At 47.1% G+C, this 22,753-nt stretch overlaps 1 protein-coding gene across 1 annotated transcript in view; it reads left to right on the top strand.

Moving 5' to 3' along the window:
* Positions 1-22,753, top strand: part of JPH2 (junctophilin 2) — a 75,187-nt gene that overhangs the window by 8,412 nt on the left and 44,022 nt on the right. Inside the window, exon 2 of the mRNA XM_034947072.4 lies at positions 18,388-19,177. Coding sequence (XP_034802963.1) covers positions 18,388-19,177 — 790 coding nt within the window. The remainder of the gene's footprint in view (positions 1-18,387; positions 19,178-22,753) is intronic.

Raw genomic sequence — 22,753 nt, 5'->3', positions numbered from 1 at the left:
GTTGATCAGTTTGTCTATCTTTATGCCAATGTCATGCTGCCTTGGTTACTGTAGCTTTATATTGTCATAAAATCAGAGTAAATTCTTCAACTTTGCTCTTCCTGTTCAAAATTGGATTATTCTAGATCATTTCCATTTTAAAACCAGCTTCTTCAGCCTGGGCAACAGAGTGAGACCCTGTCTCAAAAACAAAAACAAAACAAAACAAACAAACAAAAGAAAACCAGCCTCTTGATTTCTGAAAAAGGCCTGCTGGGATTTTGATGAAGACTGTATTAAATCTATAGATCAGTTTGAGAGAATGGACATCTTATTAGCAGTGAGGCTTCCAACCCGTGAACATGGTATATATCCCTATTTGTTTAGGTTTTCTTTAATTTCACGCAGCAATGTTTTAGAGAATTCAATGTCTTACACATCTTTTGTTAATTTTATCCCTAGATATTTTATTTTCTGTGCTATTGTAAATGGCATTTAACATTTTACTTTTTCAATTGTTCACTGCTAGTTTATAGAAATACAACTATTTTTGTATATTGACTTTGAATTCTTTTACCTTGCTCAGTTAATTTCTTAGTTCTAGTGGATCTTTTTGTTTTTGTTTTTCAGGTGAAAAGGAATCTCTTTTAACTTAAAATAGTTTGACTGTTATTGAAAATCAAGTGTAGAGGCCCTGAGAGAATCTGATATTACTAAAGGAAGACATGTGATATTTAAGCATCTGAGACTTACAGTAGCCAGATCTGGGTTCAAATCCCAGCTGTGCCGGTTCTTAACCATATGAACCTGGGTGCACCATGTAACCTCCCTGAGCTTCTGTTTCCTTTTTTCCTTTAGGGATGTGTTAAAATCGCCCTCAGAATATGGTCGAGACAATGAAACAAGATAATGAAGCACTTAGCATCATGCCTGGCACATAGGAAATGCCAAAATATATATTCCCGTATTTCCTTCACATTCCAAAGGGTGAATTAATTCAGGATGGCCTGAACCATAGCTGTCACTGTCTTCGGGAGGATATTTGAGGACAAAAACGAGTTTTTGACTTTGGAACAGTAAATAAGACAAGACTTTGATTCGCTTAGTTCTGCCTGGAGTCCTGCCAGTGTAGATGGAATCCATGCCAGACATGATTCCATTTCGAATGTAGAATCAGCATAATTTAACCTCATCTTGGAAATCTCATGTCCCAGTTCACAGCCAGGCATCAGCGTGACAGTCAGCTGAGCTGCTGTCTTGGCAGCTTCTGGGCATTCTATGGAGACCCCAGGAGAGCACAGCAGACCCTAAGCAGGACAGAAAAGCGGACCGTATTAGTCTTTCCTGTCCACGGCCTTGTTTTCAGTGATTCATGTGCCCGATTGGCCAAATCTCTGCAGACGTGCCCCTGTCCAAGGCCAGGCTTCTGGGATTCATCGAGCTTGCTTGTTTCCAGGGCCTGCTAATTCCGTGCCCAGCAGCTGTTCCCCGGAGCAGGCCCTGCCCTCCACACCCTCATGAGGAATGCCGAGTCTCATTTTCTGAGGGCCCTGGTTGAAGGTGGGGTGTGGGGCGAGGGGGACAGGGTTGCTTCCTGCCATAGACTTCCTGCCTTGGAGGGTTATCCTTGTTCTCACCTATCCCCTCCCGAGCTGAAGCCACAGAGTAGGAGAGAAGTTAGGGCTGGCACACCTCCCTCCCGTGTAACTTTCACTCCCTGCTTAAAGGGAACTGATGAGAGGTGCCTGGCACAGATCTGTGCCTGGCAGAATCCACAGAGCAGCCCAGGTGTGCTAGGAACTCCAGAGTGACCCCTGCTCCAGGCCAGGAATGAGCACCTTGTGCCTGGAGGTCTTCCTGCCAATGCTGGCTGCCCATTGCTGTGGATGGGGTAGAGCTGGAGTCACACATGGAGGCTGGACAGCTGCATGCAGCCTGCAGGGGACACTCTGGATGGCATGCACCATGTTTTTATTATTTCTATTTTTAATTAAATTGGAATCCTTTATGGGTACTTTTTTTTCTTTTTTTTTTTTAACAGGGTCTTGCTCTGTCACCAAGGCTGGAGTGCAATGGTACAATCACGGCTCACTGCAGCCTCGACCTCCTGGGCTCAAGTGATCCTCCCACCCCAGCCTGCAAGTACCTAGGATTACAGGCACACATCACCATGCCTGGCTAATTTTTTTGTAGAGACGGGGTTTCTCCATGTTGCCCTGGCTGGTCTCAAACTTCTGAGCCCAAGCCATCCGCCTGCCTCAGCTTCCCAAATTGCTGGGATTACAGGCATGAGCCACTGTGCCCGGCCTATGGCTACCTTTTAACAAAGTGATCAAATTTAACATCATCAGTGACAGACAAACCTACAGTATGTACCCTTGATGGGATGTACAGAGAAGGCCAGCGCTTTAAGAGGCCAAGGCAGGAGGATTGCTTGAGCCCAGGAATTCAAGACCAGTCTGGGCAACATAGTGAGACCCTGTCTCTAAAAAAAAAAAAAGACAGACAGGATCTGACCCATTTGATGAGATTCTTTTAGCTATTGTGTTGAGAAAAGGCTGTTTTGGGAAAATAGGTATTAGGTGAGGGGGAGGTGGCATGGAGACCTGCTAGTGAGTTTATTACAATTATTACTGGTGAGAAGATGGTGGTTTGCACCACTACCTTGTAGTAGCAGAGGTGGTGAGAAGACACATTTTGAAGCAAAACTTATAGACTGGATAGGATTGAGAGAAAGAGGAGTTAAAGATGGTCCCAAGGCTTTTGCCTGAACCATGGAAGGATGGCGTTGCCATGAACTGAGATGGGGTGAGGGTTTGAGGAGGGAAGGTCAGGAGTTCAGTACTGGACACCATGGGTGAGAGATGCCTGTTGGAAGTGTCCATGGGCATTGGGTTTCTGGGCAGGCCTGTGCACAGGTAGGTGGGTCTCCTTTTAGACCCTCTCCCCTTGACCTTTCTTGCCTTCTGCACACACAATCATTTCTGCTCTCCAAGGCCCTTAGGGTTGCTGAGCTGACCCAAGGCTTGGAAATGGGCCTTTTCCCCAGGCCACAGGCTCCAGGGCTGTCAGCACCCAGGAGATGCCTCCTGGTTAATCCCCTGCTTCTGGGGGTGAGCCACGGGGCATCATCTGGGGCAGCAGCCTCTGGATGTAGGGGTGGTGGAGCCTTGCGGGCTCAGGGACTTGTCATCCACCCGCTGCAACCTGACCCTGCTCCTGGGAGCTGGTCCCAAATGCCGCCAGCTCCTCCGCTTCGGCTTCGGGTTGTCTGTTGGTGATCCCAGGAAACCAGAGACTATGGAGATTTGATGGACAGCAGCATTTGGAAGCCATGGGAAGGGACTTTGGTGCCAGCCTTGCAGGCGAGCCAGAGAGCAAGGCCTTGGGATTGTTACGGGAAAAATGTAACGCAGTCTAAATGCTCACCGAAGGGACTGTTAAATTAATTTATGAGACCATGTGATGAAGTACAACAGGCCTTTAAAAAGACAGAGGTGGACCCACCTACATTCATACAGAAAGAAATCTAAGGCATTATAAGTGAACAAAAGCCATTTGGCAAATATTTATTGAGTGCCTGCTAGGTGCTAGGTAGTGTTCTCAGAGATGGGGTCAGTGGCAGACTGGTGAACAGCTAATCTTTTAGTCTATTTGTGATAAGTATACAGTTGCAAATTGGCAGAAAAAGGCCTGGAAGGATCTAAATCATTAACAGGAGTTACCCTAGGGAGACCGGACAAAGGTGTTTTCTTTTATATACTCTTCTCTTGTTTGGATTTTTTTTGCAATGAGCATATGACTTTTAAAATTTTGTTTTCTTTTTTTTAAATTTGAGACAGGGTCTCACTCTGTTACCCAGACTGGAGTGCAGGAGGGATCTTGGCCCACCGCAACCTCCACCCCTGCACGGGGCTCAAGCAATCCTCCCATGTCAGCCTCCTGAGTAGCTGGGACCACAGACGTGCACCACCACAACCGGCTACTTTTTTGTAGTTTCAGTAGAGACAGGGGTTGACCAGGTTGGTCTTGAACTCCTGAGCTCAAGAGATCCACCCACCTCAGCTTCCCAAAGTGCTGGGATTACAGCCATGAGCCACCACACCTGGCTTACTGCAACCTCCGCTTCTTGGGTTCAAGCGATTCTCCTGCCTCAGCCTCCCGAGTAGCTGGGATTACAGGCAAGCGCCACCACACCTGGCTAATTTTTGTATTTTTAGTAGAGACGGGGTTTCACCATGTTGGACAGGCTGGTCGCAAACTCCTGACCTCAAGTGATCTGCCTGCCTTGGCCTCCCAAAGTGCTGGGATTGCAGGCGTGAGCCACTGCACCTGGCCCAACTTTTGCAATTTTTAAAAAGTGCTTCCTCCGTACAAACAGTATTTACATGTAGACGTAATAAGGAGCCCTCAGGATGCAAAAAGGGTTGGGGGTGGGGGTGTCTAAGCACAGTTTTCCAGAATGTAGCCTCAGAATCCTGGATGGCCTCCCTTTGTTTCTCCCCACTCTGGGTACTCAGCTTTTCAATGCAAGGCAGCGTTGAAAGAGCAATTGAGGCAAGGGACCTGTTCTTCAGTCCCAGCTGAGCTACTCCTGGGCTGTGTGGCCTTGGGCAGGTCCCTCTACCTCTCTGAGCCTAAGCTTCCTTCCCCGTATAATGAAGGAATAAGACTACACTTACCCATGAAGGTAAGCAGATTTTCTCACGCACAACACTGGCTAATTGGGTGTGGCTACCCGTGGAAGTGGTGAGTGGGGACTGTAGGCTATAGTGCTACTCAGCCTCATGACCCATTAGCAATGTCAGTTGTGGACACAGGATGGGGAATAAGTGGCTATGTGATGGATTACTTATGGGCTTGGACTAGAAGATCTTATCATCGTCTGATGAATTGTTTGTTTGTTTGTTTTGAGACGGAGTCTCTCTCAGTCGCCCAGGCTGTAGTGCAGTGGTACGATCTCGGCTAACTGCAACCTCCGTCTCCTGGGTTCAAGCAATTCTCTGCCTCAGTCGCCCAGGCTGTAGTGCAGTGGTACGATCTCGGCTAACTGCAACCTCCGTCTCCTGGGTTCAAGCAATTCTCTGCCTCAGCCTCCTGAGTAGCTGGGATTACAGGCATGCACCACCACGCCAGGCTAATTTTTGTGTTTTTAGTAGAGACAGGATTTTGCCATGTTGGCCAGGATGCTCTTGAACTCCTGACCTCGTGACCCACCCACCTTGGCCTCTCAAAGTGCTAGGATTACAGGTGTAAGCCACAGCACCCGGCCTTTGTTTGTTTGTTGTATGGATAAAATTAACTTATTAGGACAATGGTATTATAGTAGAGGAAGAGTTTAATAAATGTAGGGCTAGTCAAGTGGGAAGATGGGGGTTTATTATTTAAATTTATGTCTCTGAAAGTTTGGAAGGTAGCATTTTTTAAGGATAGTTTGGCGGGCAGGGGGCTAGGGAGAGGGAAATGTTGATTGGTTGGATTGGGGATGGAATTATAGGAAGTCGAAGCTGGCTTTTTTATACTGAGGCAGTTTCGGGGTGGGGGTTATAGGACTGGTTGAATTAGTTTTTTGCTATGAGTCACAGGTCTGGGTAGAATCGTCAGAATGTAAAAGTTCAAAAAATATTTTAAAGGCCAATTTTAGGTTTTGACAGTAGTGATGTTATCTATAGGAGTCGCTGGGGAGGTTACAAGTTCTGTAACCTCTGGCTATATTTCTCTGGAGTCATAATTTTATAAAGGCAGTTTTGGTCTCTGAGTAAAGAGGGGGTTAGTTTCAGGAAAGGACTGTTAACTATTTTTGTCTTAAACTATTAACTCAATTTTTGAATAGTTAGTTTGGTCTATGTCCAGGCATGAATGAAGACAGTTAGCTTGTGAGGTTAGAAGTAAGATGGAGTCAGTTATATCGATTTTTTTTACTGTTAAATATTTTTATGTCAGATTTTTTTCACTGTCATAAGTTTTATAAAAGCGGTTTTAATCTCCAAGCTCCACTCCAGCTGTGACCTTCTCAGGATTGAAATATTCTCACTTGCACCACATTTGAGGTTGTCTATGGCTGTGTGGCACATTTGCAATAGAAACCTGAGAGCTCATATTAAATATGGGTTATTGAGCTGGGCTTGGTGGCTCCTGTCTGTGATTGCAACACTTTGGGAGGTTGAGACAGGAGGATTGCTTGAGTCCAGGAGTTCAAGAGCAGCCTCGGCAACATAGCGAGACCACATCTCTACAAAAAATAAAATTAGCCAGCGTGATGGCATGCACCTGTGGTCCCAGTTGCTTGGGAGGCTGAGGTGGGAGGATCACTTTAGCCCAGGAGGTTGAGGCTGCAATGAGCTGTGATTGTGCCACTGCACTCCAGCTTGGATTACAGAGTGAGACTCTGTCTCAAAACGAAACAAAACAAAACAAAACAAAAAATATTTATATATACACACATACAGGTTACTAGAGCCAGCTCCTACTGGCTCATGAGAACTCAGGAACTTTGCAGTCATGGTGGGCGTATTTACACAGTGGAAACTGACTAATAGTACAAACTGAGGTTGGTTGGTTGGTTTGTCCTAAAGAGCTGGTTTGCTACTATATCCTGACTATTGTACTAATATGAAATGCCTCTTTTTCCTTCTCACCCCAATTTAGGGTGATCAGCCATCTCAATTTGCCTGAAACTGCCCGGTATTAGCACTGAAAGTTCCACATCCCAGGAAACCTCTCAGACATAGGCAAACTGGGATGACTGGTCACCCTACAGTCTTTTCCCATGAAGTGAAAGGAGCCAACCTTTGTTGAGAGCCTGAGATCTCTGCTAGATAAACCATGTAATACAGCAACCTTGCAAAGGAAACTTGCTATGCTCACTTTACTGAGAGGAGACAGACTCAAAGAGACCTTATTCAAAGCCTGTGCTTATTAATGCATTTGACAGTATCTGTTGAATGTCTTCCATGTGTGAGTCCCTGCATGGAGTGCTGGGGATGCTGTGGTGGGCGAGTCAGACCTGTCCCTGCCCCCAAGTGCATGTATCTTAACAGCAGAGACCGGCATCTAACAGTTACTTAAATACAAAATGTGATACATATTTTGAAGGAAAAATAGAAGAATTTATGAACTGATAACAGGGAAACCTGGTCTGGTCTGATAATCAGAGAAGGTGTCCTTGAGGAAGTGATGTTTGAGCTGAGATATGCAGGATGAATAGAGGTAAACTGGGTGACAGGGGAGGCCGCACAGGCAGGCAGAAGGGACAGCAAATGCAAAGGCTTGGAGGTGGGACCTGAGCATGCTGTGTTCCAGAAAAGGCTGGAGCACAGACTCAGAGAGAGAGAGTAGGGTGGACGAGGCTGGAGAGATTGGCAAAGCCCAGATCATGAGGGTTTTGTGGGTCACAGTGAGGAGCTTGAACTTCATCCTTCTAGTAGATTCTAGGCTACCCCTTCAGACACTCCTTAGGACCAGGGACACATTCCCCGAGCTGCCAGGAGTGTTAGCAGCTGACAGATCCTGGCTGGGTATTTCTCTCCAACAAAGGGAGCTGCCTCCTTCACATCTAATGACTGTAATGACCTGGCCCCCTTGCTTTGATTTTGGGCAACGCTGAAGGGCTATACCAGCTTAAATCCCCCTGGGATCAGTTGAATATTCTGTTGCAGATGTTCAGCTTCTTCCACTGCCAAATCCTGCTTCCTTCCTTACACGTGCTCTGCCTGAGAGCACTCCCCGCTAAATCTCCCACACATCATCTCAGCTTCAGAATGTTTTCCCTAGGGATCCTGACCTGAGACACTCCTCAAGGCACTGGGAAGTTACTGCAGGGTTTTAAGATGGGGAGTAACCTGCTGAGAGTTGCATCTTATGAAGAAGATGAGTGGCAGCAGCAAAGGGTCAACTGAAGTGGGGGGCAGGGAGGATACTACTGTCATCATCGAGGGAGAAAAGGATGTGGCTTGGACTAGACAGATAGGGTGGAGACCAAGAGAATTAAGGAGTATCGCAGTGCGTCATCATGAGAGTCATTTAAATTCTTAGTTTCAGTTTTTCCAATTGTAACATCGAAATGATGATGCCTGTATCTGTTAGGATACTTTCTTATCTATTCATTTTAACAATATATTGAGCAAAATTAAAGAGATATTCACAGTCAGGTCTATCTGAAGACCATGTGATTTCCTTTATTCTTTGCTACCTCCAAAGATGTCTTAGCCCTGGCTTACTTTCTCTGGGATGCTGGGTCCATAGTCTTTATCAAGGTGGGTTAGAGCCAAGCTATGAGTCCCTTATAATCAGGAGCATCTGTGTGGTGTCTGTGGCATGGGCATGTGTGCTGACCACAGTGAGCATTTCTGGTTCACCTGGTCTGATCTTGGTATGCTTGGACAAGAGCCATTAACCCCTGGACTCTCTGATTCTCACTCTGTATCTGCCATGCTCCATCTTAAACACTGTCTGAAATTTGTTGATGACACTTCTATGGGCCACCCAAAGATCTTATGCCAACATCTGGTACTATGTGAGAGGACTTGGAGAAGGATCAGCGATGGCTGGTAGACAAAACAGGCAAGATAAAGACAAGAGAGCTGCCATGGGAAGTAAGAAGTGATCAATGTCTTGGGCAATGAGAATTTGGAGGAAGGAAGGTGGTTCCCTGAAGGAGGTGGTTTGAAACTGGGCTATGAAGGATTTGGGAAGACGAGGCTGAGAAAGTGACTTGGAACCAGGTCATGAAGGAACTGGACTATCAGGTAAGGACTTCTATAGGCAATGGGGACTCCTAGAAAGGAGCTAGTCCTCGTTCCTTCTCTCCATCTCTGTTCAGTTCTCCAGTGTGTTAGTCTGCTTTCTGTTACTTATAACAGAATACCTGAAACTGTGTAGTTTATAAGAAACAAAATGTATTTCCTAGAGTTCTGGAGGCTAGGCAGTCCAAGGTCAAGGGGTCATATCAGGAGTGGCATTCTTACTGGTGGAGACTCTCTGCAGAGTCCCAAGGTGGCACAGGGTGTCATGTGATGAGAGGGCCGAGTGTGCTAGCTCAGATCTCTCTTCCTCTTCTTATAAAGCCACCAGCCCCACTCCCATAACCAATTAAACCATGAATCCATGAGTGGATTAATCACCTCTTAAAGGCCCCACCTCTCAATACTGCCACATTGGGGATTAAGTTTCAATTTGAGTTTTTTTAGGGGGACAAACATTAAACTGTAGCACCCAGGCACACTGATCTTCCAACCTCAGATAGTTCCCTAGAAATAGGAAGGTGTCACTGGCCAGATGGGGTGGTGTTCTCAGTGTCCATTCTGTATTTGGAGGCAGAATCCTGGTCTGGCCCATATGTCTCTTCGATGTCTCAAACTGGATTCTGGATCTCCCAGCTTTTCCTTGGTGTCTTAGTCAATTTTGTGTTGCTGTAAAAGAATACCTGAGGGCCAGGTGTGGTGGCTCATGCCTGTAATCCCAGCACTTTGGGAGGCCAAGGCAGGCGGATCATGAGGTCAGGAGTTCGAGACTAGCCTGGCCAATACAGTGAAAAACCCCGTCTCTACTAAAACTACAAAAAATTAGCTGGGCATGGTGGCAGGAACCTGTAGTCCCAGCTACTTGGGAGGCTGAGGCAGGAGAATTGCTTAAACCTGGGAGGCAGTGGTTGCAGTGAGCCAAGATCACACTACTGCACTCCAGCCTGGGCAACAGAGCAAGACTCTATCTCAAAAAAAAAAAAAAATACCCAAGGCCAGGTAATTTACAAAGAAAAAAGGTTTATTTGATTAACAATTCTGGTGGCTGGAAAGTTCAAGGTGGAGCATCTACCTCTGATAAGGGCCTCAGGCTGCTTCCACTCATGGCAGAAGGTGAAGGGGAGCTGGTGTGTGCAGAGATCACATGGCAAGAGTGGAAGCAAGAGTGAGAGTGAAAAGGTGCCAGGCTCTTTGTAACAACCAGCTCTTGTGGGAATTAACAGAGCAGAAACTCACTCACCCCCAAGGGAGGGCATTAATCTATTCATGAGGGATCTGCCCCCATGACCCAAACACCTCCCATTAGTCCCCACCTCCAACACTGAGGATAACATTTCAACATGAAGTTTGGAGGGGACAAACATCTGAACCATAGCACTTGCATTTCCGAAATGGTCACGCTTTCTTCAGAGCTGAGATTTGGGTGAGAATTTTGGAACTTTTAACTTGTAAGGGAAGTTCTCATATTCTTAGAGGTGAAAGCACTAGTCAGGACGCTTGGCTGTGATTGCCAACAACTGCCACATTGTGTTAATATGAGCAAGTCATTAAAATTCTTAGTTTCGGCTTTTCCAACTGTAAAATCAAAATGATGTTACCTGTATCCATTAAGATACTCTTTTGTCTGCAGGTCAAGGAAAACCCTAACTCCAAATGACTTAAACCAGAACTTTCTAATGGAAGTATAATATGAACTATGTATGTAATTTAAAAATTTTTAGTAGCCATATTTAAAAAGGTGAAATTAATTTTAATAATACATTTTATTTAACTCATTATCCACAATATTATCTTTTTTGTGTGTAAACAATATACAATCATTAATGAGATATTTTCCATTCTTTTTGTGTGAATTTTTAAAAATTCTGGAATATTCAAAATCTGAGTATTCCAGAGCACAAACATGCTTTCTTACAAACAACTGGACCCAGGCAGAAAATTGGAGCTGGTCTCATTTTCTTCCTGAGCTCTCTCTGTCTTCTGTGGCTCCTTTTCATCTTTCCAGTTAATCCTTTCTGGGCAAAGACTCTGACCTGTCAAAAATCTAGGGTTTATTGAACACTTACTATATCCTAGGCACTGAGCTAGCTGCCTCACACACAGTTTACTTAATCTTCAACCCACCCTCCCCACTCCCTGCCACTCAAGACCTGGGGCATCACCTCTCATCTGGACTGCTGCCATGGCTGCATTTATTTCTGTGATTGGTTAATTATATTTAGTCTATCCCTGGCACAAGACTCTGAGCCCCTTGCTGGCAGCGATCATGTCCACTTAGTTCATGGCTGTATCCCAGCACCTAGCTAGAAGAATGCATGGTCTTCATCTAGCTTGTCAAATGCAAAGGGTTGTATGAACAACCAGATGAAGAAGGTATCATGATTTCCATTTTACAGAATGACAAACTGAGGCTCCGCAGGCTTAAATAGTTTATGCATGTCTTAGAACTATTCAACGTCAGAGTTTAGACTTAAATCCCTGTTATTCTATACTCACCAGAAGAGCAACTGCAAGGAGAAAGCTATATTTAGGTTTTATTAATTTCGGGAGTCCTATCGGGGGGACAGGACCGTATTTTTGCCATGGTTATGGCCTTCACCAGCATTTTACATGTACACCAATAACTCCCAGGGCTTGAACTGCTGAATCTGGACCTGAACACCCTTGGCAGCCAGTGCTGTCCACTACTGAGCACCTACTGCATGCCGAGTCATGAGGGAAAAAAGATGGGTTTCCTGCCTCTCAAAGGACATAAGAGTGTCATTCAGGAAAAGACTTGAAAATTCATCGGATGCTTACCGAGGATTTCCTTGGGCCTGGGAACTGTGCTAGATGCCAGGATCTTAGCATCTTAGCAAGAATAAGGTAGACAAAGCTTCCTCCCTCTTGGAAGGCAAAGACAAGCAGGGAAGGCTTCTGGTGAACAAATGGTCATGATAATTATTCAACGGCACCTGTGGAAAGTGCTAAGAAAAATGGATGACATGATAACATGTGGCTGTTTCCAGCAGCACTCAGGGAATGGGGCTCAAGAAATCTTCCTGGATGAAATCACGTTTAAGCCAAAGCTAGAACTGTCAATAGAAGTTGGCCAGGGGAAGAGGGAAGAGAAGAGCATGTGAAGAAATGGGGAAAGCTTGTGCAAAGGCCCCAAGGTGGGAAGGCGAGTGTGAGTGGTGAGCAGTCCAAGACGAGGCAGGGGAGGTGGCAGGGGCGGCCCCTGCCAGGTTTTGTGGGCTGTTGGGGATCTCCCCCGTTTCCTTTGGGACAGTGGGAAGCCCTGCAGGGTTTACAAAGCTCAGTGAGGAGGCAGTCCAAAGGGTATCGGAGGAGGCCCTTCCTTCTGCAGACGGCCCCTCTCAGCCAGATGGCCATGGGCAGAGGCCTCCCTCTCTCCCTCTGTGGATGCATTCTTCCTGTCTCCAGGGAGAACTGTCCTGTCTTGGAGGGAGTTGGAGTGGGGGTGGCCTCAGGAGTTGGTTTTTCCCCTTCCCAGGGCCCTGTCACTCCCAGCCTCCCCTGGGTGTCTGTGCCTCTTGCCACTTGCTTGTAAGTTTCCTAATATAGCCTGACTGTTTCCTTCCCAACTGGTGGCCAAGAGCTGCTCTCCTGTTGCAATCTCAGTTTTTCTTGGGCTTAAAGGGACTACATCAGCCCATCTCATGCCAAACTGAAGCTAAAGGTAGGTTGGTTGATTTAATTTCATAAAGTTGTCCAACCCAGAGATTAGATGTCTTGTCTCTTTCTCCCAGTTTACCATCTTCTCTGCTCTCTGCCTGTTCACTTTTCCCTTTCATTTTTTAAAATTTCTTCTGAGAAGTAGAGGAGCATAGCCAGACATGGATGTGAGTTTGCCTCTGGCATATTTATTAGCTGTGTCATCTTGGATGAGTCCTTTGTCCTTGATGGGCCTTAGTTTTTTCTGATCTGTAAAACAGGAACCATAAAATACCTCCCCAGAGCTGTCACTTCCACAGAGCTGTTTGCAGATGGACAAAACAGAAAGAAGAGAATAAACAGTTATGGAATGCCTGCTGTTCATTCATGCATTCATTCATCCAACACATATTTACTGAGTACCTATTTGGCACAGTTCGAGGCACTGAGGATACCACAGTGAACAAAAAAAGAAAAGAATCCTTGCCTTTAAGGAGCTCGCATGCCAGTGAGGGGGGATGGTCAATAACACAAGAAAAAGCAAAATGTATGTTGCATTAGATATGCTCTAGGAAAAATAAAGCAAGGAAGGGAGATAGAAGACCTTGGGCAGGGGTTGAATCTTAAATACGGTGGTCACGGGTGGCTTCGCTGAGAAGATGACATTTGAGTGAAGGCTTGAAGACGGCAAGAGGGTGAGCCATGTAGGTATCTGGAGGAAGGGCATTACATGTAGAGGGAACAGCAATACCAAGGCCCTGAGGTGGTTCCATGGCCCCTGTGCAGCAGCAAAGCAGTCTTCGTGGCTAGAGTGCAGTGAGGGAAAGGGGAGGATGGGGGGAGAGGAGCACAGAGGAGTGAATGGAGATGAAGTCAGGTAGGGCCTGTGGGTCACTAAGGACTTCAGCTTTTCTTCTGAGTGAGAAGGGTCAGTGCAGTGTCGTGATCTGACTTAACGCATGTGAACAAAATCCCTCCGATTGCTGTGTTGGGGATGGATAGAGGGGCAAGAGTGGAATCAGGAGACCAGTATGGCAGTGACTATGAAAATCCAGGTGAGAGAGAACAGTGGCACAGACCACCATCTAGTCGAAGTGGAGGTGGTGAGAAGTGGCTGGATTCTGGATTCATTTGGAAAGTAGAGCTGATGACTTTCCTGATAGACATTTGCAGAATGCTATGCTGGGTTTTTTTTTTTTTTTCCTGAAAAGCTTCTTTGCAATTTATTTATTTACATTACAAAAATCAACTTTATCAAGGTGTAATTTTCATATGATAAAATGCATTTGAAATGTACAGGTGTGACAGATGTACACGCTTGTGTAAACCATCAGCACAATTAAAATGCAGAACATTTGGCTGGGCGCAGTAGCTCACGCCTGCAATCCCAACACTTTGGGAGGTGAGGTGGGTGGATCACCTTGAGGTCAGGAGTTTGAGACCAGCCTGGCCAACATGATGAAACCCCATCTCTACTAAAAATGCAAAAATTAGCTGGCGGTGGTGGCACACACCTGTAATCCCAGCTACTCAGAAGGCTGAGGCAGGAGAATCACTTGAACCCAGGAGGCGGAGGTTGCAGCGAGCCAAGATTGCAACATTGCACTCCAGCCTGGGTGACAAGAGCAAAACTCCATCCCCCGACCTCCAAAAAAAAAAAAAAAAAAAAAAAGATGCAGAACATTTCCATCAACTCAGAAAGTTTCCCTGTGCCCTTTTGCATTCTATTCCTTCCACACCCAGCCCCTGGCAACCACAGATCCACTTTCTGGCACTATAAGTTTGTTTGTTTGTTTTTTGAGGCTTTCATGTAACTGGAGTCACACAGCTTTCATCTCTAGCTTTGTTCACTTAGCATGTTTTGGAGACCCATTCATGTGTTGTGTGTAACAGCAGCCTGCTCTCTTTTCTTGCACTTTTCTAGCACTTCTCTTTTCTAGCACACTCTCTTTTCTAGCACTTCACTGTGTTAGTTTATCCATGTACCAGCTGACTGACATTTGAATTGTTTCCATTTTTTGTTGTCTCATTTTTAATCCTCAAAAGACCCCTGGAAAGTGGGTATTACTTTTCCATTTTCCAGACAAAAAAACTAAGATCAAAAGAAGGAACTTGCCCAAGGTTCCCCAGCTTAGATGATATTTGAAGCCAGGATGACTCCACATTCCATTCTGTCCTCAGCCTCCATCCAATGGGATCACACGTGAATGAGCTTGGGAAATGCGACCTGTTGGTTTCCCATCTATCCAACTTCCCATTTTTCATCAGCTATACCACATTCTCATTTCTCTGTTCATTGCACCTGTCATACAATCCCATTTTCCACTTCCTTAGCTTAAGTTGGATCTTAGTTCAAATCCCAGTTCTGCTCCTTTCTCACTGTGTGACTTTGGGCAAGTCACATAACTTCTCTGAACATCAATCTACCTATGAAATAGAGGTCATATTTGCATCTTCCTCTATGAGATCATGCCCAATGCTTTCTTCTCCATTTCTGTCTCTCTCCATTTCTCTTTAGCCCTTTTATTGCTGATATTCCATGATCCTTGGTTTTTTGAGGCTGGTCATTGAAGGGAACAGAGTCCAGGTGTCTCTCCCTCCTGGCTGTTCTTTCTTGCTGTCCAGAGGGGCTGGAAGCACTAGGGACCTTTTCCAACAGAATAAACAGGAACTGATGGTGGTGAAGCCCAAGGATCAGTTGTTTTCTTTTAAAGTTTCACTGGTGCTTCTAATGCACACCAGGATTAGGAGCCATGGGCTCGCAGCAAACACTCTGCCATCAGACAGACTTAGGCTTGGATCCCATTTCCTTGGTCAAATTGCTTAACCTCTCAGATCACCAGCATCCTCCTGGAAATTCGCATTATCATGGGACTCACCTCACAGGACTGTTGAGAGGTTTAGTGAGCCCCTGGCATTGTACATGATCCTTAATGGGGGCTCTTCATGCAGAAGAGGCAGGGTGGGGTAGAAGTGGGATCCTGAGCTCAATGTGCTAGGAGGGACCAGGCAGTGTGGAAGCATCTAGATGTGCCCCCCTTCGCCTCCAAAGTTACAGTGCACCAATTCCTAGAAGCTCAGCATCTCAGAGTTAGATCAAGCCTTGGAGAGCTCTTCACCCAACACATCATTGACAGGCAGACAATGGAGGTGTTAAAGAAAAGGAATTGCCAAGGTCACCCAATGAGATGGAATTTTTGAACAGGTTTAGTCAGTCAGCCATTTTGCAGATATTAACGGAGCACCTCTGTGTACCAGGCACTGTTCCAGGTTCTGGAATCCATCCAAGAACAAAATAGAAAAGATCCCTGCCCTCATGGAGCTTCCATTTTAGCAGAGGGAGAAAAGCAATTAATGTAATAAATAAGTCATATGGTATGTTAGAATGTGATATGTGCTATGGGAAAAATAAGGAAAAGTAGATAAGTGAGCAGGGTGGTGGTGCAGACAGATTGCAATTTTGGAAAAAATTTTGTGGGTTCATAATAGATGTATATATTAAATATTTATGGGGTATATGAGATGTTTTGATAAAGGCACGCAATGTGAAATAAGCAGATTGCAGTTTTAAACAGGGTGGTGTATTCATCAGCGTTCTCTAGAGGGACAGATCTAATAGGATGTGTGTGTGTATGTGTGTGTGTGTGTGTATATATATATATATATATATATATGGAAGTTTATTAAGGAGTATTAACTCACACGATCACAAGGTCCCACAATGGGCTGTCCACAAGCTGAGCAGCAAGGAAGCCAGTCCGAGTCCCAAAGCTGAAGAACTTGGAGTCCGATGTTCGAGGGCAGGAAGCATCTAGCAGCATTGGAGGAAGATACAGGCTGGGAGGCTAAGCCAGTCTAGGCTTTTCACATTTTTCTGCCTGCTTTATATTTGCTGGCAGCTGCTTAGAAGGTGCCCATCCAGATTAAGGGTGAGTCCACCTTCCCCAGCCCACTGACTCAAATGTTAATCTCCTTTGGCAACACCCTCACAGATACACCCAGGATCGATACTTTGCATCCTTCAATCCAATCAAGTTAATACTCAGTATTAACCATCACAGGGGGTCAGAGTAGGTCTCATTGAGCAAAGACTTGAAGGATATCTGGAGGAAAAGGGTTCCAGGAAGAGAGAAGAGCAGTGCAACAGCAGGTCTGCTGGGGTGAGTTTAGGAGTCCCTTCCTTGGTTGTCTACTCAGCCATCTTGCTCCTGGACATTTATTAGCAGGAAGACCTTTTGGCTTTTGTTAACCAGGGAGAATGTATCAGCTTGTGTTTAAAACAAAGAAGCCTCAGAATTTCTGCCTTCGGTGCAGTGAACGTTATGTATCAGGTACCGTTCTACATGGTGGAGGTACAAAGATGAAGGCAGAGAACTGCCTTTCAGCAGCACTGCTGTGGGAAAGAAAGACCAGGACTGTGGCCCAGGTGTGTGTGTGGGGTGAGTGAGGGCAGATGTGAGCTGGAGGTGGCTGTGTACCATCTAAGGGAACACAAATTTCCAAGGTGACATCTGGAGCTACCGAGGGGAGAGGAAGGGGTTGGGGATATATTTGGGGGGGTCAGCAGGACATAAATGGCAGTTTAAAAACACTAGATGTGCAATCATCTAGAGAGAATAGGAGAAGGTTTTTGGATGAGCCCTGGGGAGAACTACATGTCAGGATGGGGGTGAAGGATGAAGTTATTTTGGCAGCTGTGTATCAGCTTGTCATACAACTCAGGTGACCTCACACGTGAGCACAACTTTGTAGAATCACAGTATCACACACATATCTTTGCTTTCAGAGTTTTTCGGAGACATTAACTCATTTAAACCTCAAAAAAACCCTAGGAGGCAAGAGGCAGTTATTACCTCTGGCAGATAAGGAAGCTAAGGTACAGGGAGGTTAAGTCAGTTGCCCAAGGTCACACAGCTAGTAAGGGCAGAGGCAGGATCTGGACCCAGGGAGCCTGGCTCTGGAGTTTGTGCTCTGAACCACTACTCTCTGCTTCCTCTCCACACACATAAGACTTGGATGGCTGCTAACATAAGGCATCTCAATCCCAGGAGCTCATGGACTTGTGTACATGCAGGGCCTAAGTTGCTGACACCTTGTACACACCACTAGCCTTCCTCCATATGGTTTCATACGGTCTCAGTGTCTCGGTTTCACTGATGCCCATCACCTCACACACTCAGCCTGGAGTGCTACATATTACTTTGTTCTTTGGCACTCTGATAGCCTTGCACACTCAGAACCTCATACACATCCATAATGTCAACTCCGTGAGATCTCAGGCACTCACCCCACTGTGCACACACTACCCTGCACACTCATGATTTGTGTGTGTGTGTGTATGTGTGACAGGGTCTCAGTCTGTAGCCCAGGCTGGAGTGCAGTGGCACAATCATGGCTCACTGCAGCCTCGACCTCCCGGGCTCAGGTGATCCTCCCACCTCAGCCTCTCTAGTAGCTGGGACCACAGGTGCATGCCACCATGCCTGACTAATTTTTTTGTAGAGAGAGGTTTCACCATGTTGCCCAGGTTGGTCTTGAACTCCTGAGCTCAAGCGATCCATCCGCCTTCACCTTCCAAAGTGCTGGGATTACAGGCGTGAGCCACCTGCCCCCACCTCATGATCTCATATAGTCAAAAGACACCGATATGCATGCCCACAAGTGTCTTGTACGCACGATCTTGCACAAATACACACACAAGCCCATGCTCTCCAACATTTGCACTACCATGCGAACTCACTAGCTTATCCGTTCACGACTTGTGACCTTGCCATGTTCCCACCAACGTATTCCTACCATCGTGCAAGCTCCTCCTGGCTCACCCACTCGGGTTATTGCACACTCGAGTAGACTCAAACACTCATAGCACTGTGCACCCTGACCCTCAGACGGCCTTGCGCCTCTCGGTCCCACCCCGCCTTGCCCACTCCCGCCCTTGCCCTCCCAGGCCACCGTGCACACGCGGGGACCCGTCGTGCCGCCTACTGACGCGCCCTCTCCTCGCCCGCAGGGACGTACCAAGGCCAGTTCACCAACGGCATGCGCCACGGCTACGGAGTGCGCCAGAGCGTGCCCTACGGGATGGCCGTGGTGGTGCGCTCGCCGCTGCGCACGTCGCTGTCGTCCCTGCGCAGCGAGCACAGCAACGGCACGGTGGCCCCGGACTCGCCCGCCTCGCCGGCTTCCGACGGCCCCGCGCTGCTCTCGCCCGCCATCCCGCGTGGCGGCTTCGCGCTCAGCCTCCTGGCCAATGCCGAGGCGGCCGCGCGGGCGCCCAAGGGCGGCGGCCTCTTCCAGCGGGGCGCGCTGCTGGGCAAGCTGCGGCGCGCAGAGTCGCGCACGTCCGTGGGTAGCCAGCGCAGCCGTGTCAGCTTCCTTAAGAGCGACCTCAGCTCGGGCGCCAGCGACGCCGCGTCCACCGCCAGCCTGGGAGAGGCCGCCGAGGGCGCCGACGAGGCCGCACCCTTCGAGGCCGATATCGACGCCACCACCACCGAGACCTACATGGGCGAGTGGAAGAACGACAAACGCTCGGGCTTCGGCGTGAGCGAACGCTCCAGTGGCCTCCGCTACGAGGGCGAGTGGCTGGACAACCTGCGCCACGGCTATGGCTGCACCACGCTGCCCGACGGCCACCGCGAGGAGGGCAAGTACCGCCACAATGTGCTGGTCAAGGACACCAAGCGCCGCATGCTGCAGCTCAAGAGCAACAAGGTCCGCCAGAAAGTGGAGCACAGTGTGGAGGGTGCCCAGCGCGCCGCTGCTATCGCGCGCCAGAAGGCCGAGATTGCCGCCTCCAGGTAGGACAGCGGTGGGGGTGGGAAGGGGTCGCCTCCCCTCGGAGAAAGGGGTCCTGGGGCAGGGCAACCTAGGAGGCCCTGTCTCCAAGCCTGATTCTGCTTCTTTTACCCCCATCACCTTCAGGGGTTAATTGGAGGCTCTTCGGGAGCTGGTGGCTCCTGTTCACTCACCCATCCATCTATCACTCAATTACACCCAGCCCCTCCACTGACTTAACCCTACCACTCACCCAACCTTTCTAATATCCACCTGAACAGCCATCTCTCCAGTCATCCACTCCATTCCCCTACCCATTCCACTTCCTGTTTACCCACCCAGTCATCCAGTCATCCATCTATCCACACAACCTCGCAGTCAACCACCCAAACATCCATCCAAATCCACCCAATTCCTTCATTGACTAACTTCTCTAACACTCACTGAACAACCCCTCCACCCACACACCCACCTCCAGTCCCACATCACACCTGAACATCCACCTGAACAACAGCCTAACATCTACCTGAACAACCACCCATTCACTCAAAGATTTACTTATCTATTCCATGCAACCTACCCAATTTTTCATCCTTTTACCTACTCAACCAGCTCATCACCCATCCATTCATCGACTCAACCACCCGTCCAACTACCCAGATGCCCATTCAAACATACAGATACCCTTTCAACCACTCACCCATCCCCTCACCCACCAATCACCTGCATTCACTCAGCTGCTTCCAGCTGCCCAGCCACCCATCTTAACATCCAGCCACGCATCCATTCACTCAAGTACTTCCATTTATCCACCCAGCGACACTTCTGTTCATTAAAACAACATCCACTCCCACCCACCCGCCTGGTCATCCAGCTACCCAGCCAGCCACCTCTATCACTCAACCAAACTTCTATTCATTCAACCTCCCCCACCTATCCATCTACCCATGCATCCATCCACCCTCCCATCTACTAAACACCCACCCTATCATCTACATTCAAACCCCTTTAAGTCTTCTCATTGTGCTTCAGATAAAGTTCTAATGTTGTCTCCAAACATTTATGGCACCTACTAGGTACAAGGCAATTTTAAGTGGTTCACAAATATGGACTCACTCAGTCCCTTTAACAACCTTATGATAGGTACTGTGTTTATTTCTGTTTTGCAGATGAGCTAAGTGAGGCTCAGAGAGATAAGGTGACTTGTCCAAAATCACTCAGTTAGTGAGTGGCCTTTTCTAATCAGGTTCCCACCCTCCTACCCAGCCTTATTTTTTGTCATTCTTTCCCTGAGCCTGGAGTTTTCTTCCCTCTGTGCTAGTTCTTCCTTCTTTAGTTCCTCCTGCCACAGAGCTTTTGTTCATACTGGTTCCTTTGCTACTCACTTAACCTCTACTCCTCCTTCAGGGCTCAGGTCAAGCCTGACTCCCTTAGAGAGCCGATGAGGTCCACCGGCAGCTGCCGTTCTGTCCTTAGAGTGCACCACAGATGCAGCTTTACATGACTTACATGATTTGTTTTTAACCCGCCACTTAAATAGGATTCTCTATGTGCCAGTCACTGTTCTGAGGTCTTTACCTATATTAACTCATTTACTCTTACAAGATCCTGAAAAGGTAGATACTGTTCTTATTCTCATTTTGCAAATTTGGGGTGGGGTACAGCAGCAGTGAAAGGTACCCCTTTCAACCTTTTCAACCCAGCAAAAGTGGGGTACAGGAGCAGGGACAGCAGCAGTGTGGTCTGGCAGGAGGGTGGTAAAAGGCAATCGCCTGTCCTGGGGCTGTAGCAATCCTCCTGAGGATGTAAATGGCCTGGCAGGAGACTGGGCACATGGTCTTCAGAGTTAAGCAGGCCTAGGGCCAAATCCTGGCCTTGCCATTTTTTTAGCTCGTTGATGTGGGCAGATCAGTTGGCCTGTCTGTCAGTTTCTCCATCTGTGGCACCGCCATTTCTTAGTTGTATGTCCTTGGCCAGATCCATTTTCTTCTCTAATCTCAATGATCTCATCTATAAAGACAAGTTGGTCTAAGGGTTAGGAACGACAGTGCAGGTCAGGTGGCTCACAATCCTTTTGTGAGGTGAGTTCCCCAGGAAGCAGCCTTTGAGATGAAGATTAACATGCAGGAAATGTACAGGGAGCACTCTCTGGATCAACACTTGTGGGGAAGGGAAGAAGGCTGGACTGGGCGGTGGGAGACACTGGATTGCAATACAGTCTCAACAAAGCCTCAGCCAACCATAAGGGATGCTCAGCAGTGGAGATGACCTTCAAGGTCATCGCAAGTTGGGATGAGGGAGTTGGATCTTTTATACTCTCCTCATTTGTGTGCAGGCTACCCTCCAGAAGCAGGCTTGACTAGGGCTGGACAGCTGTCTTCAGCCAAGGGCAATCCCTGGAGAGGGCTGACAGCTGGCAACTCTCTGAGTAGCTGGGAGTGGGAGAAATAAGTCCTTCAGTCCTGAAGGGGAATCTGGGTAGCCCATCAGAGTCACCACTACAGTGTCAGACACCAGACATGGCTTGATAAATATGACTAGTCATTGTCATCATACAATGAATTCATTTTACAGACATGGAAACTGAGGCCCAGGGAATGAATGTAACATGCCCAAGACTACCTGGCAAGCAAGTGGGAGAACCCAAGCATCAGCCTCTAGCTTTCTGATTCAAAAACTTTAACTAGCACATCTTGCTAATGCTAAACTTTGTAAACTTTACACTGCTATAAGTGTGTGAGCCGTTGGCATCACTAAAGGGGACAGAAGGTATGGGTGATTTTCTTAAAACATCTTGGTTAGAGGCAACTATAGTTTGAATGTTTATCCCCTCCAAAACTCATGTTGAAATTTAATTGTCATTGTAACATTAAGACGTGGGAACTTTGGGAGGTGATTAGTTCTGAGACTAATCTTTGAGAGGTGATTAATCCTCATGGGTGGGATTAAATCCCTTATAAAATGGTGAGTTTGACCCCTTTTTGTCTCTTGGCACTCCCGCCTTCTGCTGTGTGAGGATCCAACCTTCCTCCCCTCTGGAGAATGTAGTGTGCAAGGTGCCCTTTTGGAGGAAGACAATGGCCTCACCAGAGACTGAAGCCACTGGTGCCTTGACCTTGGACTTCCCCTACAAATGACCCGGTCCCAGGTATTCTGTTAAAGTGGCACAGATGGTCTAAGACAGGCAGGACCAGGCTTATGACCAGGTGCTCATATAATTTATTGTCTAAACCTGAACACTTCTGTGAGTAAAAGGGAGCACTTTTTAAAAATAAAACTTTTAGGTGGGAATAATTTTAGATTTACAGAAAAGTTCCAAAAAGAATACAAAGAGTTTCCATACACTCTACCCATTTTCCCCTATTGTTAACTTCTTACGTTATCATAATACATTTGTCAAGACCAACATGGCACATGACTCTTCACTGAACTCCAGACTTTATTTGCATTTCACTAGTTTTTCCATCAATGTCTTCTTCCTGCTTCAGGATTTCCTGAAGGATCATACACTGCATTTAGTTGTCAGGTCTCCTTGGTTCCCTTTGGTCTGTGATAGTTTCTGATTCTTTGCTTTTTTGTGTGTCCTTGACAGTTTTTTT

The sequence above is a fragment of the Pan paniscus genome, chromosome 21 (genome assembly GCF_029289425.2).
Source record: "Pan paniscus chromosome 21, NHGRI_mPanPan1-v2.0_pri, whole genome shotgun sequence".
NCBI lineage: Eukaryota > Metazoa > Chordata > Mammalia > Primates > Hominidae > Pan > Pan paniscus.
The sequence above is the reverse complement of the archived record's forward strand: the minus strand, read 5'-3'. Positions and strand labels throughout refer to the sequence as shown.